Consider the following 26,270-nt stretch of genomic DNA (forward strand, 5'->3'; position numbering starts at 1 on the left):
AGGGTTGTCAGATCTAGGACTCAAGTTTTGTTCAAAAACACATTTTTCCCCATGAACAACTTGGTCGAGAACCAGATTGTTCTAGATGGGAAATGTTTGAGATCATGGTTCGACTGTATTACCTTTGCCTGAAACCTATGATTAAATCTAAATATGGTAGTTTTTTAATCTCTTAAATACCTGTCCCACCAGCAATTATTTTCCATAAGAATAACATTGGATTATGACCGCTGTCTCCCAAAGACAGCCGTTATTAGAGAGTTAAAGGTAGAGCATGTCCACCCAATGACTTATTTAAAAATAAGGTGTCATCGAATGCATCTTGAAGTGTATACAAGAAATTGTGCCCTTGGTTGCCTCCAGGGAGAGGATCTGGATGTCTGGGGGGAAATTATACACCATTAGAGGCCCATTGCACGAATTTGTGCACCAGTGGGGTCCCTCATCCTGGCCTATGGGATGGGGCTGAAACAGCTCTCCAATATTTCCGGAGGGGTTCCTGGATTGCGAAAGGGTGCAGCCAGGCCGAGGGACCCCACTGGTGCACAATCGGGACTGGGAAGGGATGCAGGAGGTCGGCCAGGCGGGAAGGGACTGCAGGAGGGCTCCAGGGCATGGCTAGCCCATCCCTATCAGCCAGACCCCAGCAGCAAGCTAACCTACTGGTCGGAGCATCTGCCCCCTGGTGGTCAGTGCACATCATAGTGAGCGGTTGAGCGGCCTTAGCATATCCTATATAATAAAAGCTTAATATGCTAAGTGTCGGTTATCCGGTTGTCCATTCAACCAATCAAAGCGTTATATGCTAAGGCTGCTCAACTGCTCACTATGATGTGCACTGAACACCAGGGGCCAGACATTCTGACTGGTAGGTTAGCTTGCTGCTGGGGTCCGGCCGATCGGGACTGAGCAAGATGGGCTGGACATGCCCTGGAGCCCTCCCGCAGTCCCTCCCTGGCTGGCCAACCTCCCGAGTCCCTCCCCGACCCTGATCCTGCACCAGTGGGGTCCCTTGGTCTGGCCTGCGCCCTCTTGCAATCCAGGCTGTGGGACCCCCGCCCCCCAAGTGCACAAATTTCGTGCACTGGGTCTCTAGTCATTAGCATATTATGCTTTGATTGGTTGACGGACAACCGGGCACTTAGCATATTAGGCTTTTATTATATAGGACAGGGGTGGGCAACTTTTGTGAGTGCGTGCCAAAACCAGCAAAATCTCTGACTCAAAATTCTTCTGCATGCCAACCCTAATTTTTGAAAACATGTTACGCCTACTTGATATCTCTTAAGGTGTACGTATGTGAAGAACCTTGAAGAAATAATAAAATTCATTCGAGCGACAAAAACACAGTATATGATGATGAAAAATACATTTATTTTTTAATGTATACGTGTACACTGATAGTCCGACAGAAAACTTTATGACTCCGTTTGATGTTATCAGTGGTACTTATATGCTGCATCACTGATGACAGAGATTTTACATCAGGTTTATATTTCGTGACCTTCAGAGATATGCATGAGCTACTACTTTCATCCGTCAGGCTACTCCTATTACGAGACTTAACAAAATTCATCACTGAGAACAAAGATTCACAAGCGTATGTGGATGAAACCAAAACACTGGTCGGATCTAGGCAGGCAGGGAGAGTTAAGGCAGAGGCATAGAAATTGCTCTTCCCCTCTCTCGTCAATCCATGTCTATGGTCTTTAAGATAACTTGTTATGTAAAATTATTTATTTATCTAAGATGCACCTACACTGAATTTATCTGAAAAATAAAAAAGTCGATATTAAGGAAAAAATTGTAAATGGAAGATTATAAGAGAGGGTTACGCTTGCCAGAAAAAGTTATTGGCGTGCCATGTTTGGCACGCGTGCAAGGGCTTGCCTACCCCTGATATAGGATGTGACTGGATTACCTAATCAAAAATAAATTTTTTAATATATGTCATGTTGTAACCATAACTCTAAAAGTATACTGTTGGTTACCATTCACTCAGATGTCTCAAGCCTGCCTTACTTTTTGACACCTTTCCCTGTCAGTATATTCTAGAACAGGGACAGGAAACGTCTGGCCTGCAGGCCACATAAGGCCCTCGAAATCATTTGATTTTGCCCTGCCAAGGCATTAGGGGTGAGTTAATTAAATGTTTGACCAAATGTAGCAGGCTAATTTTTAAGTTGATAATTTTATATGGCCTGCGAGTGATGTTATAAATATCCAAATGGCCCTTGGCAGAAAAAAGGTTCCCCACCCTGTTCTAGAAGGTGGAGCTTTTCTCATGTAAGTATATTATTTGAATATCTCTTCCCTTAATCAGAAGTTTGTGATACCACTTGATTATAAATTTCATTCTTGCACATCATAGGGTCTGTTTCTAAGCAGTCTCTTCTATTTCATCTTTCTTATTTTATACCAGAAATGTACTGTTTTAATTATTGTGGCTTAATAACATTTTAATGCCTAGAATATTATGGTCCCCATTATTATTGTTCTTTAAAGTTTTTTTTCTTAATTTGTCTTACCGGTTTAGTCTTCCGTGTAAATTTTAGAGCAGTTTTTTTAATTCACAATATTCCAGTAAAAATCTCTTATTTTTTAATAAAATTCTTTAGGAAGAACTAATTAGCTTCTTAGCATATTTAATCTCATTCAGAAACAGTTATTCTCTCCATTTACTCAGGCTTTCTTTTATATCTTTTAGTAACAGTGTGTAGTTTTCTTCATATAGGGTTGAACATTTTTGGTAAGGATTGCTTTGTGTATTTGTATTTTTATTGATATTACAAAGTTTTTCCTTTAAAATTAGTTATATAGCTGGAAATAGGAAAGCTACTTTTGTGCATTTGCACTATTTCTAGCCTATCATTCAGTTGTTTCTCTTTTTTTAAGTATATTATTATATTGCTTGAAAGTGTATACTGACTTTTAAAATATTTCATTAGCATGGAAATTTAGAAGAGTTTTGTTAGTGTAGTAGATAGTAATAAAGAAAGAAAGCAAAGGGAATCAGACATTATTAAAAGCATAATCACCTGGGGAGCATGAGCCTGCTTGCTTCACCAGGAAATTACAACTTTATATACTCCCCCGGGGAACCACCTGAGTTTCTATGAGGCATGTGTAATGGGAGTGCTGACATGGCTACCATAGAAGCCTCTCAGTCTAGTATGAGAAAGAATGGATTTGTTAGGGGGTGGACCCATTAGAAGCCTGTGAAAGCTTGGGAAGTTAATTGGTTATTTTGAAAAAGTGCCTGGTCCTTCCCAAGCCTGTGATAATATAATCCCAGGGAACAAAGCCTTTCTCCCTTGCCCAGTAACGCACGAAGCCATATAGGTCTAGTGGCCACCTGGGGCCCACAGCAGACCATGTGGACTCCAAAGGACTAAGCTTTAATATGAATTAGAAACTCTGCACACTGGCCTTTGTTTTGGCCTTGGTGAAGACAAGGGCATGTACCTTGGTTGCTGTTCTATCTCCCACCCTGGTTGGGGTGCATGTGGGAGGCAACCGTCCAATGTGTCTCTCTCACATCAATGTTTCTCTCCCCTCTTCCTCCCTCCCTTCCAGTCTCTCTAAAATAAAAGAAAAATAGTGGAAAAACATATATCCTCAGATGAGGATTTTTTTTTAAAAAAAAAAAAAGGAGTGAGAGCTAGAAAAGAAGGTGGCAAATTCCAAATATGATGAGGAGTCCTCAGAAGTGTTTCTTGTCCACTCCTCCACCAGCTTGTAGCTTTTTCATTTTGGTTTCTCTCACAGTATCTGGTATCTGACACTTGGTCTGGCTTGTATTAGGTCTCCAGACCTCTATAGAGTTCATTGTCATATGTACAGTACTCACCATTCTGTCTGTCAACTGCTACTGTGTAGCTTCTCTGCATCCCTTGTTTATTGTTCTCCCTGACACCAGTCTCTCCCTACCCTGGTTCATTCTCCTTATTGCTGCTGAATTAATCTTTATTTTAAAGTGAACTCTTTCCTGTAGTTCCCCTGTTTTAGCAACTGACTCCTAATAGCTTAGTTTGGCATGTATGAGCTGCTTTTATAGCCTGAACTAGAGGCCTGGTGCATGAATTTGTGCACAGGTGGGGTCCTGAGGGGGTGGGGGGGAGACCAGGACACAATCAGCCTGGGCTGGTGCTGGGATGCCTTTGCCCGGGGATACAGAACCATCCTTTTGACTTTCACGCTGGTTGTTGGGAGCCACCTGGCGGCCGCTTTTATATCCTTTCTTCCTTGCGGAGCATCTAGAGAGGGGAAGTGGCCTCGGTGCTCAAGGCTGACTTCCAGAAGGCCAGCAGTGCTGGTCTGTTGGTGCCTGGCCCTGTTCTCCAGAGATTGTCCTACTATTCCCTCAGTAGTCCTGCAGGTCCAACGGGCTGGCGATGGGCTCATGGGCCACCAGGATGAGTTTCAGCTGAGCAGCGCTCCCACTGTGGGAGCGCACTGACCACCAGGGGGTAGCTCCTGCGTTGAGCATCTGCCTCCTGGTGGTCAGTATGTGTCATAGCGACCTGTCATTCTGGTCATTCAGTCACTTAAGCTTTTATATATATAGATAGATAACAATCTTTTTTACCACTTACTCTTCACTTCCCCTCCCTTTCCGCCTGTCCTTCCCTTCTTGCCTTCCTCTCTTCTTTCCTCTCCTCCTCCTAATTCTAGCATTATTTTTTTGTCACGGTATCAGAGAAGTTTATGTCCAACTTTCATTTTTTATTTTTGAATGTAAAGTTTAAATTCTTCCAATTTGAAACAGGGTGTACAGAAATCTTTCTCACCCCTTTCTTCATCTGCTTGATGGAAAGAAATTGAGATCATATGGCCTAAAAGCCCATTTACAGTGGAAAGTCTGAAGCAGTGAATCATTAGGGAGTCCTTCTTTCTCTCTTTGCCATTCTAAGTGACTTTCCATCTTCAATATCAATATCAGCACCACAGCAGCTGCTCCTAAACAGAGCATTCTCCCTTGAACCTAACCACTCCTCTAAGTTGTTCCCCCTGGCTTGATTTGGTTCTAGTTAGCACCAGAACCTCTCTCTTCTTCATGTTTGAAGGTCGCTAAAAAACAACTACTTAAAATTTACCTATCTTTTCAGAAATTCTCTCTGAATCTCAGTGCACATTGGTGGCCAAATAGTGCCAGATTATTCCCATCTATTCAGCATTTATAATTGTATGGAGTCACTAATGAAGTAGCCATTTGCTGTAGTTGCTTAGTCGTCATAGCAACGGCGTCTTGGTTAGTGTATGCCAAGTAGCTTCCTACAGTTTGACATGATGTGCAGCTAAGGTAATAATTCTGATTTCTACTCATAGGCATCTGGAATTTTGCAGAATTGTATTTTTAAATTTGTTAAATAGAAGTTATATGATCCCACTGCTGTATTCTGTTGACATCACATAGTCATAGGATCATAGAAATTTTAATTTGGAAAAATGATTATACTTGCAGTATGTATCACAGTGGCTCTAACAAGGGAAACATTGTTTCTATCCCATGGGCGGTTTATTTAATCGCTAATATAAGTATTTTTAGGAGTTAGAGAAATTGATGAGAAAGTTAGCAGTTGGGGCTGTCTAATAATCTTAGGTGCTTAGCTTTAAATCATCTTAAATCTGATTATAAGCCTTTGATTTATAATGTAATACATATATTTGTAATATAATTGCAAAGTACTTCTCATCACAGTAATTTTTCTAGTTTTTTTATTATCTAATATCTGATAGGTCAGCCTCCTTGACTTATTTTACCTTAATTCATTTCCTCTCCTACACACTCACTTTAATTTCTTGTATTCACTACTTAAACTAGCAGTTACATGAATCTTGTTTATTTGTTTGTTTGTTTGTTAATCCTCACCCAAGGATATTTTCCCCATTGATTTCTTTATTTTCTTAGAGAGAGTACCTGCAACCCAGGTACTCACCCTTGACCAGGAATCAAACCCGTGACCCTTCGGTGTGTGGGCTAAGGCTCTAAAACCACTGAGCAACACTGGCCAGGGCTACATGAATCTTCGTTTTTTTAAAAATATGTTTTTATTGACTTCAATTTAAAGGAACAGAGAGGGAGAGAGAGATAGAAACATCAGTGATGAGAGAGAATCATCAATCGGCTGCCTCCTGCACACCTGTCCCCTACTAGGGATCCAGCCCGCAACCCAGGCATGTACCTGACCTAGAATTGAACTGTGACTTCCTGATTCATGGGTTGACGTTCAAACACTGAGCCACATCGGCCGAGCTCATTTTTTTAAATGTGTTTCCTTAAGATTTCATATACATTACAGAAAATGCACATTCTCTAATATGCATTATTTGGAAAAGATAGTCTTTTCATGGTGATAGAGTTCAGTGTCAAGAATCTGATCCAGTCTTAAATGATGTAAATACTATTTTTGTACCATCTATTTTAAACATGTGAAGGCTCACTTTAACCCACCAAGTTCATTTCACATCTAAATTGCTTTTTTCAAACACATTCCATACTTTTAACCCCATCTTATGAATTTTTATTCTTATTAATTTCTTCCTTGGTTCTATATATTGTACCAGGAAAAACATGGACATGTTTTAAATATTATGTGTTTATTCAAATGTATATATGTACATATACATAATTTCTCATTTGTTCCTGTCTAACTTAGTTGTTGAATGGATTGTGCTAGAAGAAAGGTTGTAGGGTCAGTTGCTATTTGAGTATGCTACTTTGGAGTGTCCCATGGATACAGACTTTGCCTTTGCCTTCAGCTAGCAATTCTAGAGGGAACTGAGAGAAGGAGCTTGGTAGAAAACCATTACAACTGGAAAAAATAATATAGGAGTTTCTGCTTTCTTAGTATTCATCCTCATCATCTTCCTACTGGTATTCAGCCTAATCAAAGATGTCTACAAAGCAGCATTTACAAAGATAAATGACCCAGATCTAGATCATATCTACAGCTTACCATAATAAAGTAGATTTTTTCCATTACTTCTCGAATATGCATCATGGCTATAAGTATCCTATATCAGTTTGTACCGTTCATGCATGTTGATGCAGAATACATTTTTACACATTTCTTTTGACCCATAGTATTAGTCATTCTATGACTAACCAGAGGCACATGAAGAATAGGCTGATATTCCTAACATTTTACAGGAATTATAGACTATTAAGTAATTAATAAAAGGTAAAGCTGCTTTTAAGTAGAGCTAGCAATGCAAATAAAGTAATTTAGAATCAAAATCTATAAATTTTTAGATCTATGAAGATCAGGGCTGTTTTTACCCAGATCTTGTTTAGAAACCCTTTATCTGTATGCTAAGTTTATTGTTTTTGTACGAAGACCAATATAAAATAACCTAGGTTTAAATTAAACCAGGTTATATTTTATATACTTAGAAAAATCAAACTGAAACATTTTATAGTGCCTTCTTCCCTCTACTGATAGCAAGAAAATTATATTATTCAATTGGTAATATTAATATATCAGTTATTAATAAATCTATCCATGGGCTCTGTATTAGAGAAAATATGCATATTGGCCAGGTAACTTTGTCACTGTTGCACAATGCTCCACCAAATAATATCAAGCCAGAAGCCTCTTTATCAGTAAGTTAGTGGATAAGTACTTTGGGGAGCTTACAACAACATATTTGAATGTTATTGAGAGGGCTGGCAACATGAACTGACAAAATTATCTATACTAATAAAAGGGTAATATGCTAATTAGACCAGGTCAACCAGATACCTTCCGTTTGTCCGGTCCTCCTTCCAGACAAAGCCATGGTGGCCAGGGCCAAGGCAGAGGCAGTTAGGGGTGATCAGGCCGGCAGGGGAGCAGTTAGAGGGCAGTTAGGGGTGATTAGGCCGGCAGGGGAGGGCGGTTAGGGGCAATCAGGCCAGTAGGAAGAGGCAGGGGCGATCAGGCCGGCAGGCAGAGGCAGTTAGGGGCAATCAGGCCAGCAGGCAGAGGGGTTAAGGGCGATCAGGCAGGCAGGCAGAGGGGTTAGGGGCGATCAGGCAGGCAGGCAGGTGAGCAGTTAGGAGCCAGTGGTCCTGGATTGTGAGAGGAATCCAAACTTTCCAAGGTGGAAAGCAGTTTGCTTTTATGAAATCATATAAGAAATCATGTCTGACTAGGCTAAAGAAAAAGATATTGCAATGGATAAGGTACAGGTGACCAAAAGTTATAATTATTTGACCAAAAACTTAAGGCAGTGAAAACCTTGGATATCCTATTGCCTCCCTGCTTCGTAAGAACCAGTTGTTGTGTGCTTTGCCTTCCTGATCCCCTTCCTCCAGTTGGCCATCTGTTGTACTTTCATGCAACCAGAATGCTAGTGACTTAGAAGTACTGCTTCTGCTTCAGTTAAAGATGTCCACTAAGCTTGACTTAAAGTTCAAGATCATAAATAGAATACATAAGGAAAGAATATAAGATAGTAAAAATATTCTGGCTCTGAGATAAGATACTTATATTTGGACTATTGAGTGGAGTTTTGTTGTTTAGCTAACAGAGATGAAGAAGTACTCTCTGGAATGCTGACAATGTGCTCTTCCTGAAGATAAAAGATTGAGTCTTACATTGTTTCAGTGAAAATCAAAAATTAGGCAGTAATTAGAAAAATAGAAACACTTATATAAAAGTCTTCATTACACTGTCACTGTGTCGTTTATTTTTCCTTACTCAACACATACCAAAAACTTGTTAGTAGCTGTTGTTTTTAACAAACATCCAGGGTGAATCATCATTCCCTCACTGGGTGTAACCCCTTCTGAACACCTTGCCAGCTATTGTAATGGACATATTTTGGACATAATTTCTTCTTAAATAGCTCTAAATATTTTAAATTGGTATAGCATACATTTACCAACTTGAGAAGATGTCTGAATTGCTTCATTACATTTAAGACGCAATTATGGTGAAGAGCAGTGGACAAGGAATCTTGAATTTTTTTTCCTGTCTGCCTCTGTCAAACTGTACGATCATGGGCAAGTCACCATTACAATAAGACTTAATTAGCGATTTGAATATTGTTCTCATATAGGAGAATTCAACTCAGTATTAAGTCTTTCATTAAGAGGGAGCTAGCAGGTTGAATCATAATTAAATTGCTAATTCTACAAAAAGTAAAAAAAAAGGTCACATTTCTGTATGATATAGAAAATATTTTTCAGTTCTTAGTCCGAGCACAATCTAGGAGAGTTTGTCAGCCAGAGCATGGATTCTCCTCTGGATTGGGAGCGTGGGATTGGATGTGGAGGGAATTGCTGGTCCTTCAACAAAACTGTAGTTTTGATGCCAGGGGTTATGACACATTTGTGTCATGACCTTCCTACTTTTAGTAATAATTCTTAATTGTTTACTGCTTCTTTGCTTAAAACAAAACAAAACAAAACCCTGGGGTGTAGATATATAAATCAGAGGTTTGCCTCCTAGTGGCCTGGTATAGCTGGTGTATAGTTTGGTTTTGAGGGGGTTTTTGGTTTTGGGGGGTGCCTGTTTTTTTAATTGAATCAGTAGACAATGTTTAATAAATTATTTCACCTAAAAATCTGACTGAGTAACTATCAACTGGTGCTGAGGACTTGGGATGGAGCATGTACTCCATTTCCAGTTCACCAGAGCCTCTACCTCTCTCACTGTTACTTTCTACTTTACTTGACAGGTCCCTGTAGACATTTGAGTTTGTGATTCTCTTGCACTGCCCAGTAGGACTTTCTGTGGTGATACAAGTGTTCTATATTTGTGTTGTCCAATATGACAGGGGCTAGCCACATGTAGCTCTTGAGCATTTAAAATTAGCTGGTGTACCTGAGGAACTGAGGTTTTAGTTTTATTTGACTTTACTTAATTTAAATTGTTACAGCTTGGCTGGCATGGCTCAGTGGTTGAGCCTTGACCTATGAACCAGGAGGTCATGGTTCAATTCTAGGTCAAGGCACATACCCAGGTTGTGGGCTTGATCCCCAATGTGGGGTGTGCAGGAGGTAGCCAGTCAATGATTCTCTCTCATCATTGATGTTTCTGTCTGTCCTTTTCCCTTCCTCTCTGAAATCAATAAAAATGTTTTTTTTAAAACTACATAAATAAATAGTTGCATATTGCCAGTGGCTACCATATTGAATAGTGCAAGGAGATAATGGACTATTTTCCTTTATTGGGTATTTCTTACAGAGTGAAAATTAAACCTTAATACATTTTACACTCTCTTTTCTTAAATGCCAAATCTAAATGTTAGCATATATCACTGTAAATCATATGATTTGACAATCAAATTACCATCTCTTATTAAGTACAGTCTAAAACTTCTTGTCTTTTTCCCCCTAATATATTCAACACTTTATGTGACATGCCTGTTCTAGGCCCTGGGGACATAGGGAAGGCCCCTGTTTTCATAAAGTCATTTTTTTTTTAATATATTTCTTTATTGATTTCAGAGAGGGAGGGAGAGGGAGAGAGAGAGAGAGAAACATCAATGATGAGAGAGAATCATTGATTGGCTGCCTCCTGCACGCCCCCTACTGGGGATCGAGCCCACAACCCGGGCATGTGCCCTTGGCCGGAATCGAACCTGGGACCCTTCAGTCCGCAGCCGACGCTCTATCCACTGAGCTAAACTGGCTAGGGCCATAAAGTCTTTTTATTAGCAATTAATCCACATTCTAATAAGCTAAAATGTACTACTGTTACAATTCCTCTGAGAAGCTCTCTTTGTCCTAGTCCCCAAAAACTGAAACTTTCTATAAATTTACTGTGTTCAATTAGGCATCATCAGAGCCTTTTCCTATCAGTAAATCAGCTCAGTGTGCACCTGTTTATTACCTCACCTGGCCTTTCTTTCAGCTATCTTTCCATCTGCTCCTAAGCTGGTTCTTCTCCTGAAATTTCCTTTTTGGTTATCTGACCTTGGGCCACATGTATTTGTTTTCTCTCACAGATAGTCCCAGTGCTCTGATAGGTTCCTGCTTCTCTTTGCCATGAAACTTTCAAGTATGTCATTTTAAGAACAGCTTAAATTGCAATCAAGTGTAGCTATAGCAAAAGATAGATGAATGCTAAAAAAAATGGTATTTACATTATAAAATAACTCCTACATTGGCAGTTGCTCATGCAAACATTTGTTGTTCAATGTTTTTGTAGTTGTTTAATTCTGTAGTTGATAATCAGATTAGCAAGGCATTATTACTTAGGGTTTTCTGCTTAAGCATGAAAATAGTCTACTTATATAACGTGTAATGAAGCTCTTTAAGTAATTTTGATAAAGGTGATTATGGACTGTGATTATAGCCTAATGACCAGTGACATTGACTGAATAGGAATCTTTGTTTTCAGTGTTGTAAAGGAGAATGTACTCTTCTCTCTGTGTTAGAATTGGGTTAAGTAGAGATATTATTCTGTTCTTTGGTCCTTTAGGAGACTGTATAGGAGGAATTGTATGCTTTTAGGGACTGTATAGATTAACTGCTTGAACCTTGAAGTATACAACAAAGACCTGAGTTCCAGTTCTGTTATTGCTTAACTAGAAGCCCAGTGCACAAATTTGTGCATGGGTGGGGTCCCTTGGCCTAACAGGCTATCGGGCCGATCAGGGCCCCTCTTGCCCAGTCCAGATCAGGCCAATTGGAGGTTGGCTGTGGGAGCGCATTGACCACCATGGGGCAGCTCTTGCGTTGAGCATCTGCCCCCTGGGGGTCATTGTGTGTCACAGCGACCGACCAACCGTTCATTCGGTTGTAACTGTCACTTAGGCTTTTATATATATAGACTAGAAGCCCGGTGCACAAAAATTTGTGCACTGGGCGGGGAGAGGGGATCCCTCAGCCCGGCCTGTGCCCTCTCGCAGTCTGGGACCCCTCGGGAGATAACGACCTGCTGGCTTAGGCCTGCTCCCGGGTGGCAGAGGGCACGTCCAATCCCTAGGTGCAGCCCCTGGTCAGGCTCAGAGCAGGGCCAATTGGGGAGTTGGGGCGCCGCCCCCTGTCATGCACAGAGCAGGGCGGATCGGGAGGTTGCGATGCCACCCTCAGTCACACTCAGGGTAGGGCCGATTGGGGGGTTGGGGCACCGCCCCCTGTCACACTCAAGGCAGGGTCAATGGGGAGGTTGCGGCGCCACCCCCTGTCATGCACAGAGCAGGGCCGATCAGGGGATTGGGGCGCTGCCCCCTGTCACTTCACAGAGCAGGGCCCATCAGGGGGGTTGGGGCTCCGTGCCCTATCACAGAGCAGGGTCGATCAGGGGGTTGGGGAGCTCCCCCCTGTCATGCACAGAGTAGGGCCAATAGGGGAGTTGGGGCACCGCCCCTGTCACACACAGAGCAGGGCGGATCAGGGGGTTGAGGAGCTCCCCCCTGTCACTCACAGAGTAGGGCCGATAGGGAAGTTGGGGCACCGCCCCCTGTCACACACAGAGCAGGGCGGATCAGGGGGTTGGGCGCTGCACCCTGTCACACTCAGGGCAGGGCCAATGGGGAGGTTATGGCTCTACCCTGTCACACACAGAGCAAGGCCCATGGAGGGGGGTTGGGGCGCCACCCTCTATCACCCACAGAGCAGGGCCGATCAGGGGGTTGGGGCGCCGCCACTGTCACTCTCGGGGCAGGGCCGATGGAGAGGTTATGGCTCTACCCTGTCACACACAGAGCAGGGCCGATCAGGGGGTTGGTGCGCTGCACCCTGTCAAACACAGAGCCGCAGGGCAATCAGGGGATTGGGGAGCTCCCCCCTATCAGGCACAGAGCAGGGCTGATCAGGGGTTTGGGGCGCCGCACCCTGTCACACACAGAGCTGCAGGGCAATCAGGGGATTGGGGAGCTCCCCCCTATCAGCACAGAGCAAGGCTGATCAGGGGGTTGGGGCACCTTCCCCTGTCACGAACAGAGCAGGGCGGATAGGGAGGTATTGGCCCCGCCCCCCTGTCACACACAGAGCCGCAGGGTGATCAGGGGGTTTGGGCGCTGCCCCCTGTCACACTGATCCCGGTGCCGGGAGCCTCACTGCTCCGCTGATCCCGGTGCCGGGAGGCATATTACCCTTTTACTGTATAGATAGAGGCCTGGTGCATGGGTGGGGGCCGGCTGGTTTGCCCTGAAGGGTGTCCTGGATCAGGGTGGGGGTCCCCACTGGGGTGCCTGCCCAGTCTGGCTGAGGGGCTGAGGGCTGTTTTCAGGCTGGTGGGTTGACTGAAGCTCCCAACCGCTCCTTGTTTTCTTTTTTTTTTTTTTTTTTTTAATTCTGGGCCAGCTTTAGCTCTGAGGCCTCGCTGCTGAAAACATCGATACAATGTTGCAGTCCGGCTGGCTTTCAGTCCGGCTGGTTTCTGGGGTTTTGTTTAACTTCTTATTTGCAACATAGTACATAGTTGCTTAGAGTTGCAGCTGAGAGGCCGGCAAGTTAGGCAGGGAACGTTGGAGTTCGCAGTCACTGAAGCAAGCAAGCCTCCCTGCTCGCTTCAGTGCATAGCTGCCGGTCGCCATCTTGGCTGACAGTTAATTTGCATAAGGATATGCTGATTAGCCAATGGGAAGGGTAGTGGTCGTACGTTAATTACCATGTTTCTCTTTTATTAGTGTAGATATGAGGAAAGAGTAAGATTGAGATGGTAGGTAAAATTTTTAACACCGTTTCCAGCACATAGGAAGTGCTCTTTAAATGTCTGTTATTATTTGTAATAGCTGTAATTTTATTAGTGTTTCAGAAAACTTTTAGTTATGTAGCCCTTGAGCTTTTTCTTTATTGAGAAGAGATAAAACTCTTAAATAATAATTCTAGAAAGAGTAATAATTCAGTGAGTCCTAGCCTTCTAAGAATTTGGAAGTGTATTATATATTGTCCTGAAGTGGTAGTAGTAATTAGTGCTTAGTAATTAGTAATGTGTGTTTTTTAATGCTTTATAAAACAAAGGTCAAACCGGCCTGACTGAATCTAAATAATCACAGAATATTATCTTTGTATTACTTTTTTAAAATTTATTTATTGATTAGAAAGAGAGGAACATCGATTTGTTGTTCCACTTATTTTTGTATTTATTGGTTAATTCTTCTTTTTTTAACAACAATCCTTTATTTTACCACATATTTCCTATCAATTATCAAGCCCTGTCTAGTCTGCCTTCAGAGATATTCTCTTATCTATCCCCCTGAGCAGCTGTCTTCATTCAAACACACATCACCTGTTACCTGGATGTATAGTGACCTTCTAATTGAGCTCTTGGCCCTTGCCTCTCCAGTCCATTGCCAAACTATCTCACACATTGATTAACTGAGTAATCTTTCTAAAACACAAACATAGTCTTCCCCAGGTTTAATCTCTATTTTACCCTTTCCCACATTGGTTGATTCTTACTAGTATATGTGCCCTTACTGGGGATTGAACTCGAAAACTTGGCGTATCAGGACGATGTTCTAACCAACTGAGCCAGGGCCTCTTTTGCTGTTTCTTGAAAATACCACATCTTAAATTTTTCTGAAAAAGTTAAGGCCCATTTTACAAATGATCCGGATAGTGAAGCTTTTAGCTTGTTCTTAGTCCTGCCTGTACAGTCCACCACAAATATTTCCAAATTATGTTATTTTGTACAAGCCCAGATGAACCTTATTTTCCCTTTGAAGGTATGTTGAGGTCAGTGATGTTTAAAATTGGTGCATTGTTCAGTGGTGAAATGGAGTTGCAACTTGTTCTGACACTTCGTGAAATAATGTTAAATGAATTATTTAGTGTTAAGTAAAGAACCCTGCTAAATTATTTTAAAATATTCAAGGTTAATTAAACTATTTTAAGGTTTAGTCTTTAAAAATGTCATATTTTCAGTCCATAGATTAACCTTTTGAGTTCTGAATCATAAGATCCTCTTTTAATTAAACAAATTTTAAATGTATAATAAAAAGGTTAAAATTTTACATGAGCTTTTTATTTTTAAAATGTTAGTTAAGTGTATTTCTTTATATATTTAAATATTAATAAATACTTTGAGGATAAAGTGGCATGACACTGTTTGGGATGATGGCATTGGCTTATCCAACTGTTACATTAGAATTGAAAGTATTCCACATGAACTGAAATCAGGATGCAGTGGCTGCAAATAAGTTCTTCAGATAAATTCAAGTATAAGAATATGACAAGAATAAGCTACCATTTATAAAGACACCTAAACAAACTGAAACCCTAAGGAATTTTTAAATTGTGAAGTAATGGGAACAATCATTTAATGTGGACGGAAGGAGCTAGTAAATGCTTCCCTTTTTAAATATCTCAAGATTAAATTGTGAAATGAGACAATTGAAACAGGGAAGATGATTTAGTGGCAGCATAACAGATTACCTTTTAGAGAGGCCATACCCCTGAGAACTGAGTGCATTAGGGGACAGGACCAAGGTTAGAACACAAAAAAGTATTCAGGAAAAGGCTTGCCACTTAGCTATATATTTTTTTAATTTATATTTTCTTAAGGATTTACACAGGCTTAGTTCTAACACTTTGTAAACATTCCTATTTGTTTCCACTTTTTTACCTCTAAAGATTTTATCTCGTAGTCACTTTGAGACATCCTATCTGCTTGGAGGAGTTATTTTCACCCAGTCTTCTTGCCTGACCGACCTCTTGTAAGCATGAGCCGTCCTGCTCCAGCTTACCATCAAGTGCACACCTTGAAGTTAATTTTTATGTCATGCCAACATGCAATCATTTGTTGTAATACCACTGCCCTGTCTCTCTTTAGAGCTGCAGTAGATTAGTTGTGGATAAGCATGTGTTTAATGTTACAGTCTTTCACTAGAACAAGTCTTTTCCTCACTGCAGCATTCCCAACCTCTAACCTAGCGCCTGGCAGAGATAGGCACCCAGGAAACATGTGTTGCATGATTTCCAGGAGGAGGCTCTTTCTCAAATCTGGTCATTGCACAGCTGTAGCCTGATGCAGATGTGCGAGATAAGCAAGGACTAGAACCCAGAGGGACGTGAAGTCATGTTGAAGAAGCTTGTGTTTCATCTAAGAACAGTTAATAGGCCATTGAAGGATTGTAAGTCAAAGTCCATTTTTGGGTGGACATCTCCCTTCTAGACCTCTAGCTAGTGCTTTCTTCAAGGTTCATAGAAAATGTATTTGTCACATGAAAAGCAAAGTAACATTTGATTTATAGTTATATAAACAGTAAGTTCCTATAGACATTTCCAGAGTACTTTTTTACACTTTATAAAAACAATCACTTTATGTATTTAAAGATTAGGGAAGGATTTATAAACAGTTAGAAGAATAAAAATATTTATTTTTCAGTGCAGAAACTACTATACTGAATTTGGGTTTGTTGTAAAAACAAAACTTATAGTAGTTATAGTTTTCAAATTAAAAAAGCAATTAGTAGATATATAATATCTTCTGAGTAATTTGATATGCCTAAGAGCAGGCAGAAGCAAATAGATAATAAACTTCATCCAGGGAATTAAATAATAAATATTATAAGAATGGCAGGTTGTGCTTTGCTAGGAATTTTAAATGAAAATTATTTTTAGTTCCTATTCTAATGAGCCAAAGAATTTAAAGTCCCACTCAACTAAAGTAATATATGATGTTAAATGTGTTGCATTTATTTATTTAGGTTTAGCAACAGGAATTTATTTTCACACAGTCCTGGATCCAAGACTAGAGTGTCTTCAGGATTGGTTCCTTCTGAGGGCCATGAGGAAGGGATCTGTTCTAGGCCCCTCTCCTTGTCTTGTGGACAGTCATCTTCTCTCTATGTCTTCACATTGTCTCTCCTCTGTACATGTCAGTGTCTGAATTTCCTCTCCACTGTCATCTCGGATCCTTGAACATGCATTGCTTTTAAATGACCAATGTTTTTATGCTTTTAAATTAACCTTCCAAGAAATGATTTTTTTTTCTTTAAGAAAATATACTTCCTTTCTGATTATAAATGTAATAGATGCTTATTGCAGAAAATTTAGAGAACATAGAAATCTTAAAATGAATTAATTCTGCCCTGGCCGGATTTACTCAATGATGAGAAAGTTGGCTTGTAGACCAAAGGATTGTGGGTTTGATTCCCGGTCAAGGGCGTGTACCTGGGTTGCGAAGTTTGATCCCCAGCCCCAGTAAGACAGAGGCAACCAATGGATGAGCCTCTTTCACATCGATCTTCTCTCTCCCTTCTACTCTCTCTAAAAAAAATCAATGGAAAAAATATCCTTGGGTGAGGATTAACAAAACAAAAGAAGAGACAGAAATGCATTAATTCTGATCTCTTCCTTCCCACCTTTCATGTTAGTTGCACTTTCTTTTCTTAAAAAAAACAAACAAACAAAAAAACACCTTTTTTGTTTATTGAGTGGGCAACTTTCTATCATGGTTCTCAATTTCTTTGCTACGACCATTGCATACCACTAGTTTCTTTTGGGTTCATTTTCCTTCTTACTGAAAAAAGTCCTTGAGTAGTTCTCTCAGTGAGGATCTATCAATGATAGACTTATTTTTTGTTCAAAAATGCTTTTATTTCACTCTTACTCTTCAGTTATAATTTAGCTAGATGTGGTTGGCATTTTTTTTCCTTGTAGTGCTTAAATATATTCTTATATTCTGATCTTACTGATGAGAAGTATAAAAGTACAATGATAGCCCTAACCAGTCTGGCTCAGTGGATAGAGTGTTGGCCTGTGGACTGAAGGGTCCCAGGTTCAATTCTGTTCAATGGCATATACCTTGGTTGAGGGCACATTCCCAGTTGGAGATGTGCAGGAAGCAACTGATTTATGTTTCTCTCTCATCGATGTTTCTAACTCTCTATCCTTCTCCCTTCCTCTCTGTAAAAAATCAATAAAATATATTTTAAAAAAATAAAGGTACAATGATACATTTTGTTTAAAAATAGTCACTATGAAAAACTGTACTTTTTCCCCCTTAAAACACCTTTTAGATTTACTGTGCTGATAGAAAAAATGAATTCATGTAATTTTTTTTAATATATTTTATTGATTTTTTACAGAGAGGAAGAGAGATAGAGAGTTAGAAACATCAATGAGAGAGAAACATCGATCAGCTGCCTCCTGTACACCCCCCACTGGGGATGCGCCCGCAACCCAGGTACATGCCCTTGACCGGAATCGAACCTGGGACCTTTTCAGTCCGCAGGCCGACGCTCTATCCACTGAGCCAAACCGCTTTTGGCGAATTCATGTAATTTTTAAAATAAGGAGTAAATGGTAAAATGTGAATCATGAAATATGATAACATTTAGTCCAAAACAAAATTACCTAAGATTGCTACTTGAATATATAAATGCTGGTCAAGTATTATGTTTTATAATATGCTGTACATAGTGTCATGTTTATTTTTGGCTCTTTTTTTTTTTTTTTAAGTGGTATTTTGAGCCAAGGCTGGTGTAATTCAGTGGTTAGAGCCTCGACCCACACACCAAAGGATTTGTGCAGGAGGCAACCAATCAATATGTCTCTCTCATATTGATGTTTCTCTCTCTACCCCCGCTCTTCCTTTCTCTTAAAAAAAAAATCAATGGAAAAATTATCCTCAGGTGAGGATTTTTTTTAAAAGGTGGTATTTTGAGTTATGTTTTAATTTAGAGCAGCGGTTCTCAATCTGTGGGTCGCGACCCCATTGGGGGTCGAACGACCCTTTCACAGGGGTCGCCTAAGACCATCGGAAAACACATATATAATTACATATTGTTTTTGTGATTAATCACTATGCTTTAATTATGTTCAATTTGTAATAATGAAAATACATCCTGCATATCAGATATTTACATTACGATTCATAACAGTAGCAAAATTACAGTTATGAAGTAGCAACGAAAATAATTTCATGGTTGGGTCACAACATGAGGAACTGTATTAAAGGGTTGAGGCATTACGAAGTTTGAGAACCACTGATTTAGAGGGAGTCCTAAAATAGACTAGTGCTGTCCAATAGTAGTTACTTTGATAATGGAGATATTCTATGTCTGTATTGTCCAATAAAGCAGCCACTAGACCAGTGATGGCGAACCTATGACAGGCGTGTCAGAGGTAACACACGAACTCATTTTTTTGGTTGATTTTTCTTTGTTAAATGGCATTTAAATATATAAAATACATATCAAAAATATAAATCTTTGTTTTACTATGGTTGCAAATATCAGAAAATTTCTATATGTGACACGGCACCAGAGTTAAGTTAGGGTTTTTCGAAATGCTGACACGCCGAGCTCAAAAGGTTCGCCATCACTGCACTAGACCCTGAGTAGTAGTGTATTATCTTTTTATTTACTCTATCTCATATTAAGTGGATAGAATTTCTGAATTAATAACTTGATTAGTTTTAGGCCAAATGATTTAAGATACAGTAATTCATTTTTACATGCAGATTTTTTTCAGAAATCATTTGTTTTAATAAAAGTTTGACTATCAGTATATGGTTAGAAGAAAGTTGTAGAATCACAGTGAGATTGTATGTTTAGCTTATGGTCTAGTTTCTACATTGTAGTCGTATATTCAGTGTGTTTTTGAAGTATTATATTAAGGTTGGTATGTCTTCTGAGGTTACTTTGTATATGTTAAGTATTAGTTCTTGAGGAACAAGAGTTATAGGACTAACTCTTCAGGTTTCACTCTAATAATAATAAACAAGGGAATTTGTTAATAGTGCCTTTTATTTTTCAGACTGCAAATAGAAGAATCTTCTAAACCCGTACGGCTATCACAACAACTGGATAAAGTTGTGACAACCAATTACAAACCTGTTGCCAATCATCAATACAATGTAAGTCTTTCTTCATTATACCTTTTCTGTATCATAGACCATGCTATCAGGTGCTTGAGTTATTCAGCCTTAGTAAGGGATATGACAGTTTGCCAAGCTTAGAAAAGATCTGCACTCTGTATCCTAAGTTATACTGTTTAAACTGCTCTTGTAAGTTTTTCAAAGAAATAAAATACTTCATTTTTTCAGTGTTTCTAATGTTTTAAATTATGGTATCCCCAATAAATAATAGTTTCACTTTTTTCATATTTTATACCTTTGTAACAGAGTTTTTAATGTTTTGACAAAAAAATTTAAAGGTCATGAAACAATGGTAATTTTTCCCATTTATTATTAAAATTACTTTGCATAGTTTCAGCTTGCACAGTCATTTTTACGGTCTCACACTACCATGCAAAGTGAGGACTGCCCTTATGTTCGTTTTGTTTTTTTGTGGGCTTTTTGTTGTTGTTAATCTTCACCTGAGGATATTTTTCCTATTGGTTTTCAGAGAGAGTGGAAGGGAGGGGAGAAGGGGAGAGGGAGAGAGAGAAACAGCAATATGAGAGACTCATCAACTGGTTGCCCCCTGCATGAGTCCCAACTGGGGGTGGGGATCAAACCCGCAACCCTTCAGTGCAAGGGCCAAGGCTCTAACCACAGAGCAATACTGGTCAGGGCTGCCCTTATGTTTTAAACCTTCTTTTATTGAAGCATATCATGTATACTATATATATTGTATTCTACAATGTACAATACACACATATATTGTATATATAAATCTACTTTGTGCCAGGCACTGTTCTGAGTGTCTCTTAAGTAGTGACACATTTAACCATCATACCTACCCTATGAAGTAACTACGGGTATTATCCTCATTTTACAGATAAAGTAACTGAGAGACACCCAGATTAGCTTACTTGAGGTCACACAACTGATAATTAATCGGTCCAAGTATTGAACCCAGGCAGCCTGGTGTAGGAGTTTACTCTTAATTAACCAGTGTGCTATGTTGCTGCAGGTCATTAGCAATGCTACCAGAACTAAGGGTTTTGAGTCTTGAAGTACCTGTAATGTAAGGAAAAATGTGATGAATCTCTGAAAATAAAATGAAGCCTAAGTTAAGTCAAGTAGCAATGAACAGTTGATATCTTGTGTTGTGTTTTGTTGATTAATAACTTCTTAATACTGAGTTTAAGAAGAAATAAACTCTTTAAGACTGGCCTGAACCACTACTTTATTTTTTCTTTTGTTTTTATTTAGGTTTTTTTTATTTATTTCATTTTTGAACCACTACTTTATGATAGTTGAATTTCTTACAGTTATTTTATATGAGGTGGCAAATGCCAGGCCGGCATCCTCAGTGAGCAGAATGCTGAAATGTAAGAAGGTAAAAATCCTGGGGACTGTGATGAACTGGAGTGCACATGCCCCTTCCAAAGACATTCAAATTTTTAAAATTGCTACACTGTGTAGATTAAATAAAGCAAGTCAAAATTCAGTTACATCCAACCAGGCTTTAACTTAACTGCCTCTGGTTATGCTTTAGGAAAAATTTAAACTAAAGAAAAGAACAGGCAAGATAAGTGGAGACAAAATTGTCAAATTATCCAAGAGATGTATTTTTCTATTTCCTGTTGAGACAGGTAGATAAAAGTCTAATTTTTTACCCTCTTCTATTTTCATCTTGTCTACTCTTAGATGGAAATACATGCAATTTTCTGAAGCCAAGTGGAAATACAGAAGTGTAAAATATTATAGGTCTTAATTGTCTTTGCCTTTCTTCATTAGTGTGCTACTCCTGTAGCCCCTAACTATGCTTTTTTTTCCATTTATGGGCCAAACTTCTATATACATTTCCACTCCTGTATATGTTTATCACAGTGAGGACAAGAAAGACCTCACTTTCCATAAGCTGTAAAGAGATACAACCTTTCTGTGACACAAACACGCACACATTCCTCCCCTTCCCCCCCCCCCACCCCCCGCACGAATTTCGTGCACCGGGCCTCTAGTTAGAAATAATGTAAATGGGATTAATCTATTCCAGACCTCCTAATGATTTCTTGTTTTAACCTTCCTTATGTACAGTACATGTCAAAGGTACTGTTAAATCTATAAATAAATACTTCTTAAATTGTTGCACTACCCCTTACTAGCCTTAAGCTAATCATCTGGTCTGGGGATGTCTTTTAGGTCAGCATGCAGCATCTTTGCTTGTTCTTATATCACTGCCTCCAAAATGGCTGTCACTGGCTAACTGCTCTTCATTTATCCAAATCAACAACAGTTTTTTTACATTGTCAGTTGTCTGTGATCATTGTTTTCTTTCACACCCTTAGCAACATTAGCACTCTTGATGGCCACTTTGTTTTAAAATTGTGCTAATCATTGATTTTGCCAGCAACAAAAAGCATTCTCTCCTTTGTTGCCTGAGAAACGCTTTTTGTCTTGCTGAGGTGTCAGCTGGAAAGGGTTGTCAGTTCAAAAACCGAAGTTTAGATTGACAATGGAGGCATTTTTTCCTGTGAATACTTGGTTGAGAACCAAATTGAAATGGGAGATGGTTGAGAAATGAAGTTTGACTATATTAATGTTGGGAACCTTTAGGAATTTGTTTAATCCTGCACTTTGCAAACATTTTAATATTAAACCCACCCTCCCCCATTATTTGAAGTAGTGAAAACAAACTTTCGAAATAATACGTTGTTGCTCTGCAGCAGTGGCTCAGTGGTTGAGCATTGATCTATGAACCAGGAGGTCATGGTTGGATTCCTAGTCAGGGCACATGGATGAGTTTCGGGCTCAATCCACGATGCGGGGGTGGGGGGCGCACGTACAGGAGGCAGCTAATCAAGATTCTCTCTCATCATTGATGTTTCTCTCTTTCCTTCTCCCTTCCTATCTGAAATCAATTCTATCTAATAAAGAGGGAATATGCTAATTGGCCCTCATGCCATCGCAAAGATGGCAGTGCCCACGGCCAATAAGGGAGGGAATATGCTAATTGACTACCCCACCCTCAAAGATTGCAGCATCCACAGCCAATAAGGAGGGAATATGCTAATTGACTGCCATGCCCTCAAAGATGGCGGCACCCACAGCCACAAGATGGCAGCGCCCAGTCCCCTCGGCCCTGCCAGGGCGGCAGGCATGTGGCAAGGCCAGGGCCAGCCCAAGGCACAGGCAAGCCTCAGATGGTGGCTGCCCAGCCGCCTAGGGCCCCCAAGGCTCAGGTAACCAGGGCCGGCTGAGGCTTGTGCTGCCGGCAGTGGCAGCAGCAGAGGTGTGATGGGGCGTCACCTTCCCCTGATGGCTGGGTTGCTTCCCGCCCCTGAGGGTTCCCCACTGTGAGAGGGGGCAGGCTGGGCTGAGGGACCCCCCTCCCCCTCCAGTGCATGAATTTTCATGCACTGGGCCTCGAGTAAAAATATAAAAGAAAAGAAAAATAATAAAAACTAAGCATTCAAAACATGACAGATCACTGTATATTGAGAGCAAAACAATAAACTATTTTGTAATTTTGACAAAACTTACTCTTAAAATGTTTTCTTTTTATTTTATTACTTTAAATCTTTTTGTCTATGTTGTATAATATGTATGCATATTAATACAGTACATTTTTACAATTTAAAAATAGATATACATAGTTTATGCTGTTATCAGAGAAATGCTATTTGCATTGCTAGTGAGAGTGGGGTTTCTGGGGTACCACTAGAATAAGCATTTCCAGAGGCCCACAGGAGAATGAGATGTGCTAGAAAGTTATTTTTGTGGAATTACATGGTTTCCAAAGCCCCATTTTCCTTAATCCAGTTCTGGAAGGTGTGCAGCTGGGGATTCAGCAGAGCTAGAAGCAAAGCCAGTGTCCACAGTTTCCATTCCATGGTGGAACAGGGTCCAGTACAGCATTAGGCTAGTTCCAGTCCATCAAGCCATTGTGTGGGGTTCGCATGGCCATGAGCCCTGTGGGCAAATGGGAGAGCACACCCCCTGCAGCATGAGTCCCAAGAGAATCAAGAGGGCAAACTCCTTTGTTTAGGAGAATAAATATAGAATCTTCCCAGGCTTGCAGTGGCCACGCCTACTCTGGCCAATGGCCCGTTCCCAGGTGTGTCTGACCGACAAGTACCTTCCCTATGTCACACATACTTTACTGGGCATGCAGGGGACGGACCGGTGGCGTCCTGGGGAGTGTTAAACTTCAGCTTCCTGGCAAAGCTGCACAAATGGCATGCCTGTAAAATTTGGCCTCCCCTTTGCTCCTTTCCAGTTATTCATAACTAGGTTAAATTATAGCAGTATCAGTGCTTTAAATATTTCCCTGACAGGTGTGTAATCAAAATATGGGGTCAGCTGATGTGAAAGATTCCTTCCAATTCCCTCTATCTCTGATTGCAAGTAAGGGTGCTTCTGTATGTGTGATTTGGTTGACTTTATGGACATTATCATCTAGCCTGTGTAAATTTTCAGCATTCTTATTAAGTAGTCCACAGTCTTATGACCTGTTCTTATAAGGAATCATGTTTCTGTTGTCTAGATCGTGGTCCCCAATGCTAGCTGTACCCTAGAATCATCTGGGAAGCTTTTTTGAAAAGAAAAATACCTCCAGAGATTGATTTAATTGATATGATGTGAAGCCAGCTGTCTTAAAATTTTCAAGCTCCCTGGATAATTGTAGCATGCAGCTACTGATCCAAATAGACAGGAACCATTTATAGTTCTCTTTGCCGTCTTCTGTTGGGGGAAGACCAGGAAGTCTCTTTCCTCCAGACCTGAGGTTTTTAAAAAGAATATTTTGTTATTTTTATCATTCCCTTTGTACACCCCAACCCCAGCTTGAAAAAAAAAGATTTCTCTCCCCTAGAAAAACTTAACTAGAAAATTATTGTTGGAAGGAATAGAATTACTATGTAAAATCTTGAGATAAACCCCCGGGAACTAGAGAGAAGATTCATTTTTATGTATACTCTAGTCCAGGGGTGGGCAAACTTTTGACTCGAGGGCCACAATGGGTTCTTAAACTGGACCGGAGGGCCGGAACAAAAGCATGGATGGAGTGTTTGTGTGAACTAATATAAATTCAAAGTAAACATCATTACATAAAAGGGTATGGTCTTTTTTTTTTTTTTAGTTTTATTCATTTCAAACGGGCCTGATCCGGCCCGAGGGCCGTAGTTTGCCCACAGCTGCTCTAATCCCTTTAATGTGGCAACCAACTGTATTAATCTTCAGAACTAAGGTTATTGAGGAGGGAGGTTTATTTATTTATTTATTTTTTAGTTATATGTACAAATTTAGAATTTTGCTGACTAATATAGATGCCTGCAGGACTATATCAAAAAGGCCTGTCAGCAATATTTGCCTTTTATACTGTAGGATAATTATACTTACTACCTGCTTTTTTCCATTTGAATTTGCACACCAAGGACTGACTTACTCTAAAGACTTAATTTGGACACACTAGGTAGAAATGGAAGCACTGAGGGTGGGGATCTTTCATAAGGATTTAAAATGCAAATCATGATAATCAAGGCTGTCATGCTTACTTCAAAAGTTAAAAGCCTGCACAAAGACTGCCTTGACAAAGCAATCAAAGTATTTCTGCAAACAACCATCTAGAATTTGCAGACATTTGTATTAGAATATTTTAATTGGCAGTGAGTGGCATTTATAATTTTAGTGATTGAGATTTCATAATGATGGTTGAACATCTCTATATCACATCCACACTGGATTTTAAACATTTGGTTGCATTTTAGTCTTGAATAATTTTTTTTCTCTTGTGAGAGTAAAATTTTGTATGATGGGTATTTGGATTTCAAAATTTTTAATTGGGAACTACATTTAAATTTCTTTCTGAATTGACGTTTCTATTCAACTGGTTACGCAGTGGTCACTGAGGGCAGATATAAGCTAGGTAATGAAAATTCACATAATATAAAAGCTATTTCTAGTCTAATAACTGTCCTACTAATATTTTCTGGTGGCTGCTAACAAGTTAGATATCTCTGACTGCTTTGAGAATTATTTTCTTACAATGCCAGTGCACCAGTGCAAACAGGATGCCCAAAGGGAAAAGAGCTAAAAAGAGAAGAAATAATATTGTCTCAAAACTGTAGTCTTCTAAATAGTCTAGTTCATATCTATCATTTGTAGTTTATTTATGGAATTAATTTTATTTGTACTACAAAGTTGTGAGTATAATATTAAGCTTATCATTTCTGCCCAGGCCAGGTAACTCAGCTGGATAGAGCATTGTCCCCATGTGCTAATGTTTCAGCTTTGATCCTTGGTCAGGACACATACAAGAATCAACCTATGAATGTATAATGAGGGGGACAACAAATCAATGTCTCTCTCTATCTTTCTGTCTCTGTCTCTCTTTCTCTCCTTACCCCTTCTCTCTCAAATCAGTAAATAATCACTTTTAAAGAAATATTATCATTTCTACACTGTTTAGTTTTAAAAAGAAAAGTTAGGAACATTAGTTTTGTCCTGAGTATAAAATTATTAGTAATTTAATGACCATAGAAATAATAT

The 26,270-nt window shown here is 39.8% G+C and overlaps 1 protein-coding gene across 2 annotated transcripts in view; it reads left to right on the forward strand.

Moving 5' to 3' along the window:
- GTF2F2 (general transcription factor IIF subunit 2) overlaps nt 1-26,270 on the forward strand; it is a 133,210-nt gene that overhangs the window by 88,450 nt on the left and 18,490 nt on the right. For both annotated transcript variants that reach the window (XM_070409041.1, XM_070409042.1), the window contains one exon: nt 19,649-19,748. In XM_070409041.1, the coding sequence (XP_070265142.1) occupies nt 19,649-19,748 (100 nt within the window). The remainder of the gene's footprint in view (nt 1-19,648; nt 19,749-26,270) is intronic.

Source organism: Myotis yumanensis, unplaced genomic scaffold, assembly GCF_028538775.1.
Source record: "Myotis yumanensis isolate MYYU_CA2020_CCGP unplaced genomic scaffold, mMyoYum1.0.hap1 SCAF_3, whole genome shotgun sequence".
In the NCBI taxonomy this organism is placed as follows: domain Eukaryota; kingdom Metazoa; phylum Chordata; class Mammalia; order Chiroptera; family Vespertilionidae; genus Myotis; species Myotis yumanensis.